The sequence below is a fragment of the Brassica oleracea genome, chromosome C9 (genome assembly GCF_000695525.1).
Source record: "Brassica oleracea var. oleracea cultivar TO1000 chromosome C9, BOL, whole genome shotgun sequence".
Taxonomy (NCBI): domain Eukaryota; kingdom Viridiplantae; phylum Streptophyta; class Magnoliopsida; order Brassicales; family Brassicaceae; genus Brassica; species Brassica oleracea.
Genome location: NC_027756.1, coordinates 53,042,511 through 53,054,972, shown reverse-complemented (window position 1 = coordinate 53,054,972; position 12,462 = coordinate 53,042,511). Strand labels below are relative to the sequence as shown.

The window sequence follows — 12,462 nt, the reverse complement described above, 5'->3', positions numbered from 1 at the left end:
TTAACGGTTCGACTCGGTTTCCATTTGTCTCTGTTTTGAGAAGTTGAAAGAGAGAAAGAAAGATCGGAGGAGGATGAGTGCTGAAGATTTTCAGAAGAAGGTTTCCATCAGAGACTCCTCACTCGCCGGAGAAATGGAAATCGAATGCGGCGGGTCTACCAGCTCCACGGTTGGTTCGTCTCGAACTCTGGTTTTGCTTCGGAGACTGCTTGAGATTCAGGAGCGTCGAGCACAGGCCTACGCTAAACTCAAAAGGTTCGATCTTTGGATTGTTTATTGCTATTAGTTACTGTTTGTGATTCAATCACTCGGTGATTGTTAATGAGAGATGTTGGAGTTAACTGATAGTGTTGTCGAGGAAGAGATGTCTCATAAAGTCTAGATTTTTATTCTCTTAATCTCTTGCTATGCTTTTGGAATTTGATAATCAGAGGGTTCTCAGAGTATGTGGAGACTAGTGGTGAAGCGCTTTATCAGAAGCTCTGCAGCGAGATTACTGCTGAGTTCAACGAGTGTTCAAAACAAGTATCTGAGTTTTTCTTCTTCTTTTGATTGATTACCTTCATGATGATGTTAAAGATTGCAACTTTGTTTGATGGCAATAATGCAAGGTACGCGAAATGGAAACTCTGTTTCTGACTCCTGACGTTGGGAGATCGGATCTTGCTCAACTGCTCAGCGACATTCAGACTCAAGAGAAGCAGAAACTGCATCTGGTTTCATTCCTATCTACTCAATTGTTCAATTAACTTGTTGGAGAGAGAAAAAGTTTCTTACTTTAGTCCTCTCTCTTTTTTTTTTTGCAGACGGTTACAATACAGGTGCTAAAGAAGGCAGGGAGGCCGTCAGAACGAATGCTGACACACGAGAACTGCAAGTTCAAGAAACCGATGCAGCACGAGTGTGTGCATCTTCATGAGATTACAGAAGATGCAGGAACAGAGGAAGCAGAAGCGGATGCAGAGTTTGACAACGCTTTAAAAGAAGCAATCAGAGGAGTGCAAGACGCAGTGACTTGCATCAACGAGTATTTGGAAGACGTTAGGTACGAGATTGCAGCCCTTGAAGCTGATTAACTGTTCTCAGTCTCATCACTTGTTAACTTGCTATGTTGCTAATTAGCTTGAGATATTTAGAAACCCAAAGTTATGACATTTGTTGTTCTCAAAGTTATCTATGTTTATTACTGTGGGTAATGACTACAAATACAATAGCAAATTCCAAATTATTTAAAACACAATATTTGATTTGAAAACAATTGATTTAAGATGAGTTATTTGCATTTTTGGGTCAAAATGCAAAAAATGCATTAAGATGAGTTGTGTTTTTTTGTCGTGTACACATCAAAAACTGTCATACGGACAACAAACTAGTCGCTTTGACCCATTCACCGTATGTCCCAAAGCCCTTGACCCTGCCAAAATGATATGAACGCCAGCACAAAGGTTTTATTAGTTTCTCAACGAGCAACAACACAATGGGAAACACACCATTGTTTGACTTACAAATGGAGATCAGTTGGATCAATCTCTGGAAACAGGTTGAAGTAGAATCGAAGCCCGTCAGGGCTCATGTCTCTACTCAGCAGACCTTATCAAAACAAATGGGAGAATGAGTATCGTATAACTCTGACAGACTCATGTTTCTACGAGGTGGATTCTGTTACCTTTGGTCTCTGCAGATAGTAGATGTTCCTTGGCCATGGCTGGAGCGATTTTCAGTGTCAAAGCTGCATCACTAGCAGTGACTCCGGTTCTTAGAGTTTCGGTTTTAGTCACAAGCGTTCTGATTCTACTCATAACCTATTTGGTCAGAAAAAGTACTTCAGATATGAGAGATACAAAGCAGTAAGCTTGAGAAACCATGAGACTTAAGAGAGTACCTCCTCGTCACTATGGGACTTGTTCTGGATGACCTTCACACCGCTATCAAACTTCCGTAGCATTACTGGACTACCAATCACAACACATGAGCCAGAGTCAATATTTCTACAGACTATATCTTCTTCAAATGAATTTGCAAAAAGAATCTACGAGGAAAGACTCAGAAGATACACATACACATCAAATTTCTCCCAGAGGTTACAAGCTTGCCACAAATCGTCTGGAGAGATCAACTCTGATGCAAACAAAGGTTTCAGATTCACAGGCTAACAGAATAAAGAACTTAGAATCAGAACGTTATATATTAGAAACGGTCCAACCTGTTCCCCTAGCACGATTGAAGTGGTAATACATATCAGTAAGGCTGATCATCCCTCCAGCTTGTTCTAATGGGATTCTCACAAAATCTGCCAACTGGCGAGACAACTCTTGATGGTACAACGCCCCAGCAGATTCCTTAGTAACCGGAGAGATAATACCAACGCTCAACATCCATTGCTGCATCTCTTCTTTAGACCCCATCTCCTCATCATCACCTCCTCCGTTCTGACTACTAGGAGCAGACAAAAGCTTCTGCCGCATCTTCTCCGCCAGACTCACCATCTCCTTAGCCTTACTCTATTAAACCCCAACAAAGAGAGATAAAAAAAATTCAAATTCAAACAACAACCAATCAAAATAATCAATAAAAGTTTCAAACTTTGTATCACCATAAGAGCATTCAAATCCTGAAAAGCATCCTGCAAGCTCTTATCAGTACTCTCCCACTGCTCCTGCTCTTTCCTCAGTATCCCAGCTAACCCCACCATCCTCACCGTTCCATCGTTTCCGTATAAACCCTGCGCAACAGTTCCAGCTCCTGACCCCGAAGAAGCCTCACTCTCGCTCTTCTCATCTTCCTCCCAAGCTCTGCCCCTCCAGCACTCCCAGAGCTTGGCCAAGAACCCGTCGAAATCCCCTTTCCCCCTGAAGACGACGGTCACAACGACGACGGAGTCCACTTGGAACCGGATCCGAGGCGAGTGGAACATGGACTTGATTGACTTCTTGTGGGAGAAGATGTGAGTGATGGAGGAGAGAGGGAGGGAGGAAGGAAGAGAGGCGTTTGGCTGAGAAGAAGGGATCCATATGAGACGGTGAGTGGTTAAGATTAGGTTTCCGGAGCGCAAGGAGGCGAATCGAGGAGGATCGTCTTCGGAGTCTAGGTCGACGGAGGATAGGAGGAAGCACTCGACTTCGTTGCGGCGGAGCACCGGTCTGCCGCTTGTCGTCACCTCCGCGGCGTTAAACAAACCATCGGATCCGATTCTGCTTTCGCTGGCCATGGTTGACCAATCAAAAAGCTTTTTTCCGGCAACGGAAGAGAAGAACCGAACCACGATCGTTTGTTTAGTGTTAGGACAACAAACACGTGCAGAGTCAGCTTTGATTTGTTTTAAAATTACATAATAGTCCTTAATGTTTTCGACTTTATGTATTGAATCTCAATGCCAGTACACAGCCCAAAAAACATATTCAAACTTTTTTAATGGGCAATATAAAGCCCAATAGACTGTTGCTTCATAACGAGCCCAATATAAAGCCCAATAGCTCTAAGAATCAAAATATGTACTAGAAAAATGAGAGCGTGGAAATCGTTTTCTGGAAGTTGTTACGTAGGTCTGGGGTGGCCATGTGATGTGAGACTCACTCACGAGCTGCATTGTGTTGTCTTTCTCTTTGTTTAATTAATTTCATGTTTACAACTAATCCGAGCATGACATGTTGGTTTTGACGTATTTGAAACTAGTTTTAAAATTATCAATTAACCAATTCAAATAACAACTCTTACCAAATGCATTAAACATAGTTCTAGGCTGTTTTATTCACCAAACTAAACATAAAGAAGCACTGCAATGGTGAATATACATAGTACATTAGATATACCCTACAATATATGATGTCAAAAAACCAAAAAAAAAACAAAATACCATACAATACGTGCAAGTTCAGAACAAATATATGATGTGGACCATCTTAGATTCATGCTAGGCATTGCATTATATTCGTTTGCAGAAATTTAATTTATGTTTTGTTCATTAGTGTAATAAACTCGATGGTTGCTCATCTTGTTGACTCTTAAACCCATACTAATCAACTGTAGGGTAGCTAAAGAAAATAAATAAGATCTAAAATTAATTGCATATTCATAAACGTGTCAATATACCAACAATATTGAATTATTCAAAGTCAAATTTCAATATTTGGATAACTATTAATGAATTCGAATTATAAAATAAAATTCTATGGATGAAAAAAAAAAATATTTGTGAAAAGAGGAGAGTGACTCTACAGTCACCCGATATCCGAAGTGGCACCCGAACTCGATCCGAGAAATCCGAACTGAAGTAGCAGAATATCCGAACGAGTATTAAATTAGGAGAGATTGGATATCCGAACCCGAACGGGTAATATCCGAACCCGAATGGATATCCGAAAAAAACCGAACATATGTATAATTAACCTTATATTTCTAGTTTACATCTCTCATTTTATATAAAATATTTATATTGATACTACACATATTTTAAGCTCATATGATATACATACAATTACGAAGAAAATGATTTGTCACTCACTTAAAATGCATGTCAAATTTTTTATTTCAAAAATTAACAAAATGTTATATGCAAAATTTAAAAACAATAACCAAATTAATGTCTTTTTAGTTTCAAAATGTTATGTCCAAATCTATTAACCATTTAATCTATTAAAAATAAAAAAATTAGTTAAGTGAAAGTTATATTTTTAAATACAAGAAATTTGAAAAAAAAAGTTTAATTTTGTTTTTTCAAAATCTAAATATCCGAACCCGATCCGAAATAACTGAATTCGAACTAAAAATATCAGAATTCGATCCGAAGTACAGAAATCACATCTATACCGAAATATCCGAAAATCCAAAATATCCAAGCCGTGGGATACCGAACTCCCACCCCCTGCTGTAGGGTACGGCGGCTCAAAAGTCATATGTTAGTTCTAGAAGGGCTTACTCTGGACCAACAAACACGACATGGCTTTTCTTCCTCAACTTTCTCTTCGTACCTGTGTGTTTTTTATTTGTGCCTAAAATGAAAAATTTCCACATTAATTAATTGAATAAAAGATTGGTCGACGTCGTCGCCAGCCATCGGCGACTTGTTCTTCTTCCCCTTCGGACCTTTCTCCTGTTCTTCGCCTCTAGATCTCTCCCTCTCACAAGTCGTCGTTTTTAAATTCGTCTCCTTCTCATTCTTCTTCGTCTTCGCCAACACGAAAACTCCATTTAATTAGCATTTTCCTCTCTTTCTCATTTTATTCCATTTTTAATCTGCTTCTTCGTATCCGCTTACGTCATCTCTTCTTTCTCCTCATCCATTTATTTTTTAGCGCGCTAAAAAGCAAAATTCTCCACGATCCGGATCTACCCAGGGGTCAATTTCGCCGGATCAATACCATAAAGGTTGGGGCTTTTCGTCTCCGATTGAGAATCTCTCGATCTGCCCTACCTAAAAGCTCCAACATTTCGCTGGATCAGTTCCATTTTTCAAGCTGATTCGAGCTCTGGGGGTTTCTGGGTAACTCTTCGTTTCGATGAATTCTCCATTTGATCCGTAAAGCTTCCTCCTTTTCACGAAACCCTCTCTATATGGATTCGAGGAACTCAATCGATCATCACCACCACAACGATTCAATCTCCGGCGTCTCCTCTCGATGGAGCCTCTCGTCCAAAGACCCCTCCCTCAGAGAAGTCACTTTCGGCGATTTGGGATCGAAGCGTATCCGCCACGGATCAGCCGGAGCCGACTCCGAGATGCTGAGCATGTCTCAGAAGGAGATCAAAGACGAAGACGCTCGGTTAGTCTACATCAACGACGCCGAGAGAACCAACGAGAGGTTCGACTTCACTGGGAACTCGATCAAGACAGCGAAGTACTCTGTCTTCACCTTCTTGCCTCGGAACTTGTTCGAACAGTTCCACAGAGTCGCTTACGTGTACTTTTTAGTTATAGCTGTGCTGAATCAGCTCCCTCAGCTTGCGGTTTTCGGTAGAGGCGCGTCCATCATGCCTCTGGCCTTTGTCCTCTTGGTCTCGGCCATCAAAGACGCTTACGAGGATTTTCGGAGGCATAGGTCGGATAGAGTTGAGAACAATAGGTTGGCTTTAGTGTTCGAGGAGGGGCGGTTTCGGGAGAAGCAGTGGAAGTATATTCGTGTTGGGGAGGTTGTTAAAGTTGTGTCTAACCAGACTCTTCCTTGTGACATGGTGCTGTTGGCTACGAGTGATCCCACAGGGGTTGTGTACGTGCAGACGACTAATTTGGATGGAGAGTCGAATCTCAAGACGAGGTACGCTAAGCAGGAGACTCTTCAGAAGGCTGCTGATTTGGAGACGTTTAATGGGTTCATCAAGTGTGAGAAACCGAACAGGAACATATACGGGTTTCAAGCGAACATGGAGATTGATGGAAGGAGGCTCTCTCTTGGACCTTCTAATATTATTCTCAGAGGATGTGAGCTCAAGAACACTGAGTGGGCCTTAGGTGTTGTTGTCTACGCTGGTGGCGAGACGAAAGCTATGCTGAACAACTCCGGAGCGCCGTCGAAGAGGAGTAGGCTGGAGACTCGGATGAATCTAGAGATCATTCTGCTGTCTTTGTTTCTGATAGCTTTATGTACAACCGCGGCTGCGACCGCTGCTGTGTGGTTGAGACGGCACAGGGATGATTTGGACACGATTCTGTTTTACAGGAGAAAGGACTACTCCGAGAGGCCAGGAGGGAAGAATCATAACTACTATGGCTGGGGTTGGGAGATATTCTTCACTTTCTTTATGGCGGTCATCGTGTACCAGATCATGATTCCCATCTCTCTCTACATATCTATGGAGCTTGTCCGTATTGGTCAAGCGTACTTCATGACTCGAGATGATCAGATGTATGATGAGTCTTCGAATTCGAGTTTCCAGTGCAGGGCGTTGAATATAAATGAAGATTTAGGGCAGATTAAGTATTTGTTCTCTGATAAGACTGGTACTCTCACTGACAACAAGATGGAGTTTCAATGTGCCTGCATAGGAGGTGTAGATTACTCTGACTGGAAGTCTGCAGACAGCGAACATGGTGGATACTCCATTGAAGGTAAGGAAACTAGTTTCTTAACTGCTGTTAAGAGTAGTATGTTTTCATGTTAACTGACTGATACTTTTTTATGACACAGTTGATGGAAATATATTGAAGCCAAAGATGAGAGTGAGAGTTGATCCTGAGCTTCTTGAACTGACGAAAAACGGCTATGCAACAAAAGAAGCAAAACGTGCGAATGAGTTCTTCCTCTCACTGGCGGCTTGCAATACAATTGTGCCAATCGTTACCAACACATCTGATCCCAATGTAAAGCTGGTAGATTATCAAGGGGAGTCCCCTGATGAGCAAGCGTTGGTTTATGCAGCAGCTTCTTATGGTTTCCTGCTCATTGAGAGAACCTCTGGTCATATAGTTATTAATGTCCGAGGAGAAATGCAAAGGTACAATGTTTTGGGATTGCATGAGTTTGATAGTGACCGAAAGAGAATGTCAGTGATATTGGGATGCCCGGACACGTCAGTGAAGCTCTTTGTAAAAGGTGCAGACTCATCCATGTTCAGTGTCATGGATGAATCCTACGGCGATGTCATAGAAGAGACCAAGAAACAGCTTCACGCCTACTCCTCTGACGGTTTGAGAACTCTTGTCGTTGGGATGAGAAAGCTGAACGATACAGAGTTTGAGCAATGGCATTCTTCGTTCGAGGCGGCAAGCACCGCCTTGATTGGTAGAGCCGGGTTGCTAAGAAAGGTTGCTGGGAACATCGAGACTAACCTTAGGATAGTAGGAGCCACTGCGATCGAAGACAAACTGCAGCGTGGTGTCCCTGAAGCGATAGAGTCTCTCAGAATCGCGGGGATCAAAGTATGGGTGTTGACTGGTGACAAGCAAGAAACTGCCATATCCATTGGCTTCTCATCGAGGCTCCTGACGAGAAGCATGAGGCAGATTGTAATTAACAGCAACTCGTTGGATTCTTGCCGGAGGAGCTTAGAAGAAGCAAACGCCAGTATTGAAAGTAATGACGAGAGTGTTGCTTTAATTATTGACGGTACCAGTCTCATATATGTACTCGACAACGATCTTGAAGATGTGGTAAGTGAAAATCTATTGCTTACTCTGGTTATTATTGTCTTTCATAGTGGTGTAATTTCTCAGTTCTTGCAATGCAGCTCTTCCAAGTGGCATGTAAATGCTCTGCGGTACTCTGCTGCCGTGTTGCTCCTTTCCAGAAAGCTGGAATCGTTGCACTTGTAAAGAACCGCACTTCGGATATGACTCTCGCCATTGGTGATGGTAATGACTCCACTCTTTCTGCCTGATCCTGTCTAAAAAGCAACCTGGTTTTTTTGTTTTATTTCTCACCTTCCCATTTGGTTTTGACAGGTGCCAATGATGTCTCCATGATCCAAATGGCTGATGTTGGGGTAGGGATCAGTGGCCAAGAAGGTCGGCAAGCTGTGATGGCATCAGATTTCGCAATGGGACAGTTCAGATTCTTAGTTCCGCTATTGCTCGTCCATGGACACTGGAATTACCAAAGGATGGGTTACATGATACTATACAATTTCTATAGAAATGCAGTTTTCGTTCTAATTTTATTTTGGTGAGTTACTGTCTTATTACTACTACCTTTTTTGTTCTAAGCCAATCACCTGGGGACTAACCAACCCTCTCACCAATATCCACGCAGGTACGTTTTGTTTACTTGCTACACACTGACAACCGCCATCACGGAATGGAGTAGTGTCTTGTACTCAGTCATATACACATCGGTTCCTACAATAATTATCGGTATTCTAGACAAAGACCTCGGGAGGAGGACTCTTCTCAATCACCCTCAGCTCTACGGTGTGGGCCAGAGGGGAGAGGGATATTCCACAACGCTCTTCTGGTATATGATGTTTGACACAATCTGGCAAAGTGCAGCCATCTTCTTCATTCCTCTTTTCGCTTATTGGGGCAGTACCATCGACACGTCAAGCCTAGGAGATCTATGGACCATTGCTGCAGTTGTGGTGGTCAATCTTCACTTGGCTATGGATATAATAAGATGGAACTGGATCACTCACGCCGCCATATGGGGATCCATTGTTGCAGCTTGTATATGTGTTATTGTCATCGATGTTATACCCACACTCCCTGGTTACTGGTAAAACTTCTTTCTCTCTCTCTACAAAACATTATGTTAAAGCACACTTAAGTTCCATGTTCTTATTCTTTTATGGCTGTGACAGGGCAATTTTCGAAGTGACCTCAACATGGATGTTCTGGTTCTGCTTGCTTGCCATTGTTGTGACATCACTGCTTCCTAGATTCGCTATCAAGTATCTCGGTGAGTATTACAGACCTTCAGATGTTCGGATTGCTAGAGAGGCTGAAAAGCTTGGGACATTCATAGAATCCCAAACAATGGAAACTGAAATGAATCAGATTGGTGATCCTCCAAGGAGATAATATCAAGAAAAGACCAAATGAAAAATTCTTTATACCCTTCAGCGGAAGTAAATACAAAAATTATATATTCCATTTTTCCCCCACCTTGGTTGCTGCTTTACTATTTCAAGAGTAGGTTTTGTTTGATTGTAGTGTAACAATGTTGTTACATAATCTCTGGCTGTAATTTTCCACTTTGTTGTAACATACGCACAAGCTTTCCTTTGTAAAGAGAGAAAGAACATCGAAAAATTTGATTTTGTTTAAATCAGTTCCTAGTTCAGCGCCTTACAAAAGTTGAGTTTAGCTACAAACTTAAATACATAAAAAAGAAAACAAGATGCAGGTTTGTCCTAAAAACGATCCGAGTACTATTAAGATTACATTACATATCCAACAGGAGACAAAACATGAGAGAACATCTTCCACAATCTGAGAAATAGACAAAGGTCTTATGCCTGTTGAAGAGAAAGATCAAAGGAGTCATCATTCAATAGATCCCTGCCCGATAAACAAATCCAACGGTCCCATCTTTTAAGCATATTCAGTAGATAAAACAACAAATAGGAAAGAGATACTAACCTGTTCCATTCATAATCATCTGGCTCCAGTTGTTCACTAGAGGTAGCTTTTCTAGCCATTGTCAACCAAATGAGCCACGGCAAAACTCTGATCCGCAAAAGCACTTCTTTTTACCATACAAAGTATTGCCATTTTGAGTTCCACTTGGTCGAGTAACACCATAGTCATAAGTTAACTCAGTCATGGGAGGGATGTGTGACATGGCAAAGAAGGCTACATGCAAGTAGAGCTGACCGTTGTGTTCATAACTAACCGGTTGCCAGAAAACATTAGGGGAGCAACTGTGGTTCATGAACCGGGCAACGTTCCCAGCATTCTTAGCACTGATTACAAGAGGCAGCGGGAGTTCAGGTTCTTCAGACATCTCCTCGGAACCATCTTCGTCTGCTAAGCCAAGCTCATAGTTCCATTTAAAAGGGGTATAGACACGTGTTGTATCAAAGGTATAATCGTCATCACCCATCGTTTGCTGCACCTTCGACTTGTCCTTGGCCTCACCTGCATAAATGCATATAAACGAGCCGGCACGAATGGGATCCCATGACCGCAAGCCCCATCCTCTATTCACCGTCTTGAAAACTTCAAGCTTCACTTTAACTCCCATTTGAGTCACCTTGTTTTTGCAAGCCGAGCAGGGACAGGATGGGCTGCACTCATGTACCATACCCTTGCGGCTAACTAGCACTCCATTACCGCAGTAAGGGAAGTCACCTCCGTTTTTCCTTATGCAGTGACAGTCCAAGTTCCCTGGCTTGCAGGCATTGCTACAATGGCATCCAACAGAAGGCTGACTCAGCTTAAACGACTCTGAGTAGTTCACAGTTGTTGAGTAGGTGAAATAAGGAGGGCCATTCTCTGCATCAACTTCATTCACAAGCGAGACGCCTATGCTTTCAACACCTGAAGTGAGATCAGGGAGGATAAGCCCTTCTCTCGAAGGCAAACCTGCTTTCCACTTCTGTATAGCAATCCACGAAGCAAACGCAGGAGGCTGACCAGGAGCTCTCACTAGCTTATACTTGAAAGTGTTGTGTCCTAACTTCCCTTTCTCCACCCATGACTCTTTGATCTCATAGAGCCCATCGTAAACATAGATCTTAGCACTCTGAGAAGCCTCTTTCAACCCTCTTATAACCCTCACCGGACTGTTCCTAAGCAAACTCTTCTCCAACGCGAGATTACCTCTCTCTAGCTTCTGGTCAGAGGTCTGCTTCTCTTTGTCAGCATTACCACCGCCTTGACCGGTATAAACCAAAACATCAGGATTACCTTCATCATTATCGTAGTAACCAGAGGAAACAATGCTAGTGGCGATAGGCTCCTCTCCTGTTTCACCCCCTCCCTTGACGAGGAGATAGTCAATCCCAGCCATCGAGGGAGAATGCAACCCAACCAAACACATCTCAAACCTGAAGAAGAACACGTCACCAATCTCAACGCCAGGAACAACACCAGGCCTCTTCTTGGTGTTGGTCCTGACACCTCTGCTCATACAAGTGGATCCTGCTTTCAAATCGCCGCGTTTGATAGACCCGCTGGCCGCTTCCTTAGCATCTTCCAGCTGCGAAAACCTTCTTCTCAACGCGTCAAACCGCATGACCACACTCGTCACCAGCTTCCTGTTCCCATTCTCTCTATCAACCACGCTGATCCCACTCGAGAAATTCTCAGGACAAACGAGAGGAGTACGCTTTTTAGTGATCTTTCTCTTCACAGTTGAAGGCTCCACGTCGCCGTTAGGAGACCTGAATGTCCTCAGAGGAGTAACCAACGAAGGCTCTGAGTTGTTGTTATGATGCTGAGGTGGATTCTGAGCTTGGTTGAGATCTGGAGTGTGTTGAGAGGAGCTAAAGGGATAGAAAGGAGAGAAGCCAGGAGGGAAAGGACCGAAAGGAGGTGCACAGACAAAAGGAGGAGCTTGGTTCCCACTTGGGAAGACAGGTCTTAGAGTGCGCAACGGTTTGATATCCAACACTCGAGTCTTGTCAGTGTAGCTTCCGAAGTTCCCTTCCATAGTATCTGAACTACAATCAAAATTTACCAAATTAATAAAAAACTGATTTTTTTTAATATGCAAATGGAGAAAACAAACAGTAAGATCTACGAAAGCCAAAGTCTTTAACAGATTAATCTATAGCCAGAGAACCTATCATTCATCGCAGAAAGCTTATAACTTTGAGGAAAAAAAAAACCTGAAAGATTGGGACTTGGAGATCGAAATGCTCCGTCAGATTTAGGGTTTCCGAAACGAGAGAGACAGGGGAAGAGCGAGAGGGAGACAGATTAGAGCATAAAGTTTCCAGCTTTGGTAAGAAATTACTGATATTAATGAACATCTATGATTTTTTTTCACTCGCATGTGTAACAGTTGGAGAAGAAGACGCTTAGATTAAACCGTTGGATCTAAAATCATTTGATCTTGAGCCGTACGATGATCTAATATGACTGGGATTACC

At 42.5% G+C, this 12,462-nt stretch overlaps 4 protein-coding genes across 5 annotated transcripts; 2 read left to right on the top strand and 2 right to left on the bottom strand.

The window, feature by feature from the left end:
- The first annotated feature begins 18 nt into the window (after positions 1 to 18).
- On the top strand, positions 19 to 1,267 carry LOC106317786. Its single transcript, XM_013755562.1, has 4 exons — positions 19 to 255; positions 432 to 525; positions 612 to 716; positions 807 to 1,267. The coding sequence occupies exons 1-4, from the start codon at positions 74 to 76 to the stop codon at positions 1,074 to 1,076; spliced, it is 651 nt and encodes a 216-aa protein (XP_013611016.1). The 5' UTR covers positions 19 to 73; the 3' UTR covers positions 1,077 to 1,267.
- On the bottom strand, positions 1,263 to 3,286 carry LOC106317784 (vacuolar protein sorting-associated protein 36). The gene is made up of 7 exons (XM_013755560.1): positions 2,594 to 3,286; positions 2,204 to 2,501; positions 2,061 to 2,118; positions 1,883 to 1,952; positions 1,667 to 1,802; positions 1,506 to 1,590; positions 1,263 to 1,414 (listed from the first exon to the last, which is right to left on the bottom strand). Exons 1-7 carry the CDS (start codon positions 3,206 to 3,208, stop codon positions 1,354 to 1,356), a joined length of 1,323 nt encoding a protein of 440 aa, XP_013611014.1. The 5' UTR covers positions 3,209 to 3,286; the 3' UTR covers positions 1,263 to 1,353.
- Positions 3,287 to 5,550: 2,264 nt separating this feature from the next.
- Positions 5,551 to 9,692, top strand: LOC106317805 (phospholipid-transporting ATPase 1). Its single transcript, XM_013755577.1, has 6 exons — positions 5,551 to 7,042; positions 7,122 to 8,083; positions 8,161 to 8,284; positions 8,375 to 8,594; positions 8,682 to 9,140; positions 9,226 to 9,692. The coding sequence occupies exons 1-6, from the start codon at positions 5,551 to 5,553 to the stop codon at positions 9,443 to 9,445; spliced, it is 3,477 nt and encodes a 1,158-aa protein (XP_013611031.1). The 3' UTR covers positions 9,446 to 9,692.
- Positions 9,667 to 12,347, bottom strand: LOC106317806 (histone-lysine N-methyltransferase, H3 lysine-9 specific SUVH1-like). 2 transcript variants are annotated; one of them, XM_013755578.1, is made up of 3 exons: positions 12,199 to 12,347; positions 10,007 to 12,030; positions 9,667 to 9,925 (listed from the first exon to the last, which is right to left on the bottom strand). In XM_013755578.1, exon 2 carries the CDS (start codon positions 12,018 to 12,020, stop codon positions 10,068 to 10,070), a length of 1,953 nt encoding a protein of 650 aa, XP_013611032.1. In that variant the 5' UTR covers positions 12,021 to 12,030; positions 12,199 to 12,347; the 3' UTR covers positions 9,667 to 9,925; positions 10,007 to 10,067. The 2 variants fall into 2 exon arrangements, with proteins under 2 accessions (XP_013611032.1, XP_013611033.1); XM_013755579.1 differs by having other exon boundaries at positions 9,667 to 9,882.
- Between the last annotated feature and the right edge of the window lie 115 nt (positions 12,348 to 12,462).

What these genes read in the sequence shown, in the direction of transcription:
- LOC106317786 (XM_013755562.1), top strand. Translation starts at nt 74, where the DNA reads ATGAGTGCTGAAGATTTTCAGAAGAAGGTTTCCATCAGAGACTCCTCA. An exon ending in TCAACGAGTGTTCAAAACAA is followed by an intron (nt 526 to 611) that starts GTATCTGAGTTT and finishes CAATAATGCAAG; the next exon opens with GTACGCGAAATGGAAACTCT. An exon ending in AGAAGCAGAAACTGCATCTG is followed by an intron (nt 717 to 806) that starts GTTTCATTCCTA and finishes TTTTTTTTGCAG; the next exon opens with ACGGTTACAATACAGGTGCT.
- LOC106317784 (XM_013755560.1), bottom strand. Translation starts at nt 3,208, where the DNA reads ATGGCCAGCGAAAGCAGAATCGGATCCGATGGTTTGTTTAACGCCGCG. An exon ending in AGGATTTGAATGCTCTTATG is followed by an intron (nt 2,502 to 2,593) that starts GTGATACAAAGT and finishes GGGGTTTAATAG; the next exon opens with AGTAAGGCTAAGGAGATGGT. An exon ending in ACTATCTGCAGAGACCAAAG is followed by an intron (nt 1,591 to 1,666) that starts GTAACAGAATCC and finishes TGTTTTGATAAG; the next exon opens with GTCTGCTGAGTAGAGACATG.
- LOC106317805 (XM_013755577.1), top strand. Translation starts at nt 5,551, where the DNA reads ATGGATTCGAGGAACTCAATCGATCATCACCACCACAACGATTCAATC. An exon ending in ACAACGATCTTGAAGATGTG is followed by an intron (nt 8,084 to 8,160) that starts GTAAGTGAAAAT and finishes CTTGCAATGCAG; the next exon opens with CTCTTCCAAGTGGCATGTAA. An exon ending in CCCACACTCCCTGGTTACTG is followed by an intron (nt 9,141 to 9,225) that starts GTAAAACTTCTT and finishes TGGCTGTGACAG; the next exon opens with GGCAATTTTCGAAGTGACCT.
- LOC106317806 (XM_013755578.1), bottom strand. Translation starts at nt 12,020, where the DNA reads ATGGAAGGGAACTTCGGAAGCTACACTGACAAGACTCGAGTGTTGGAT.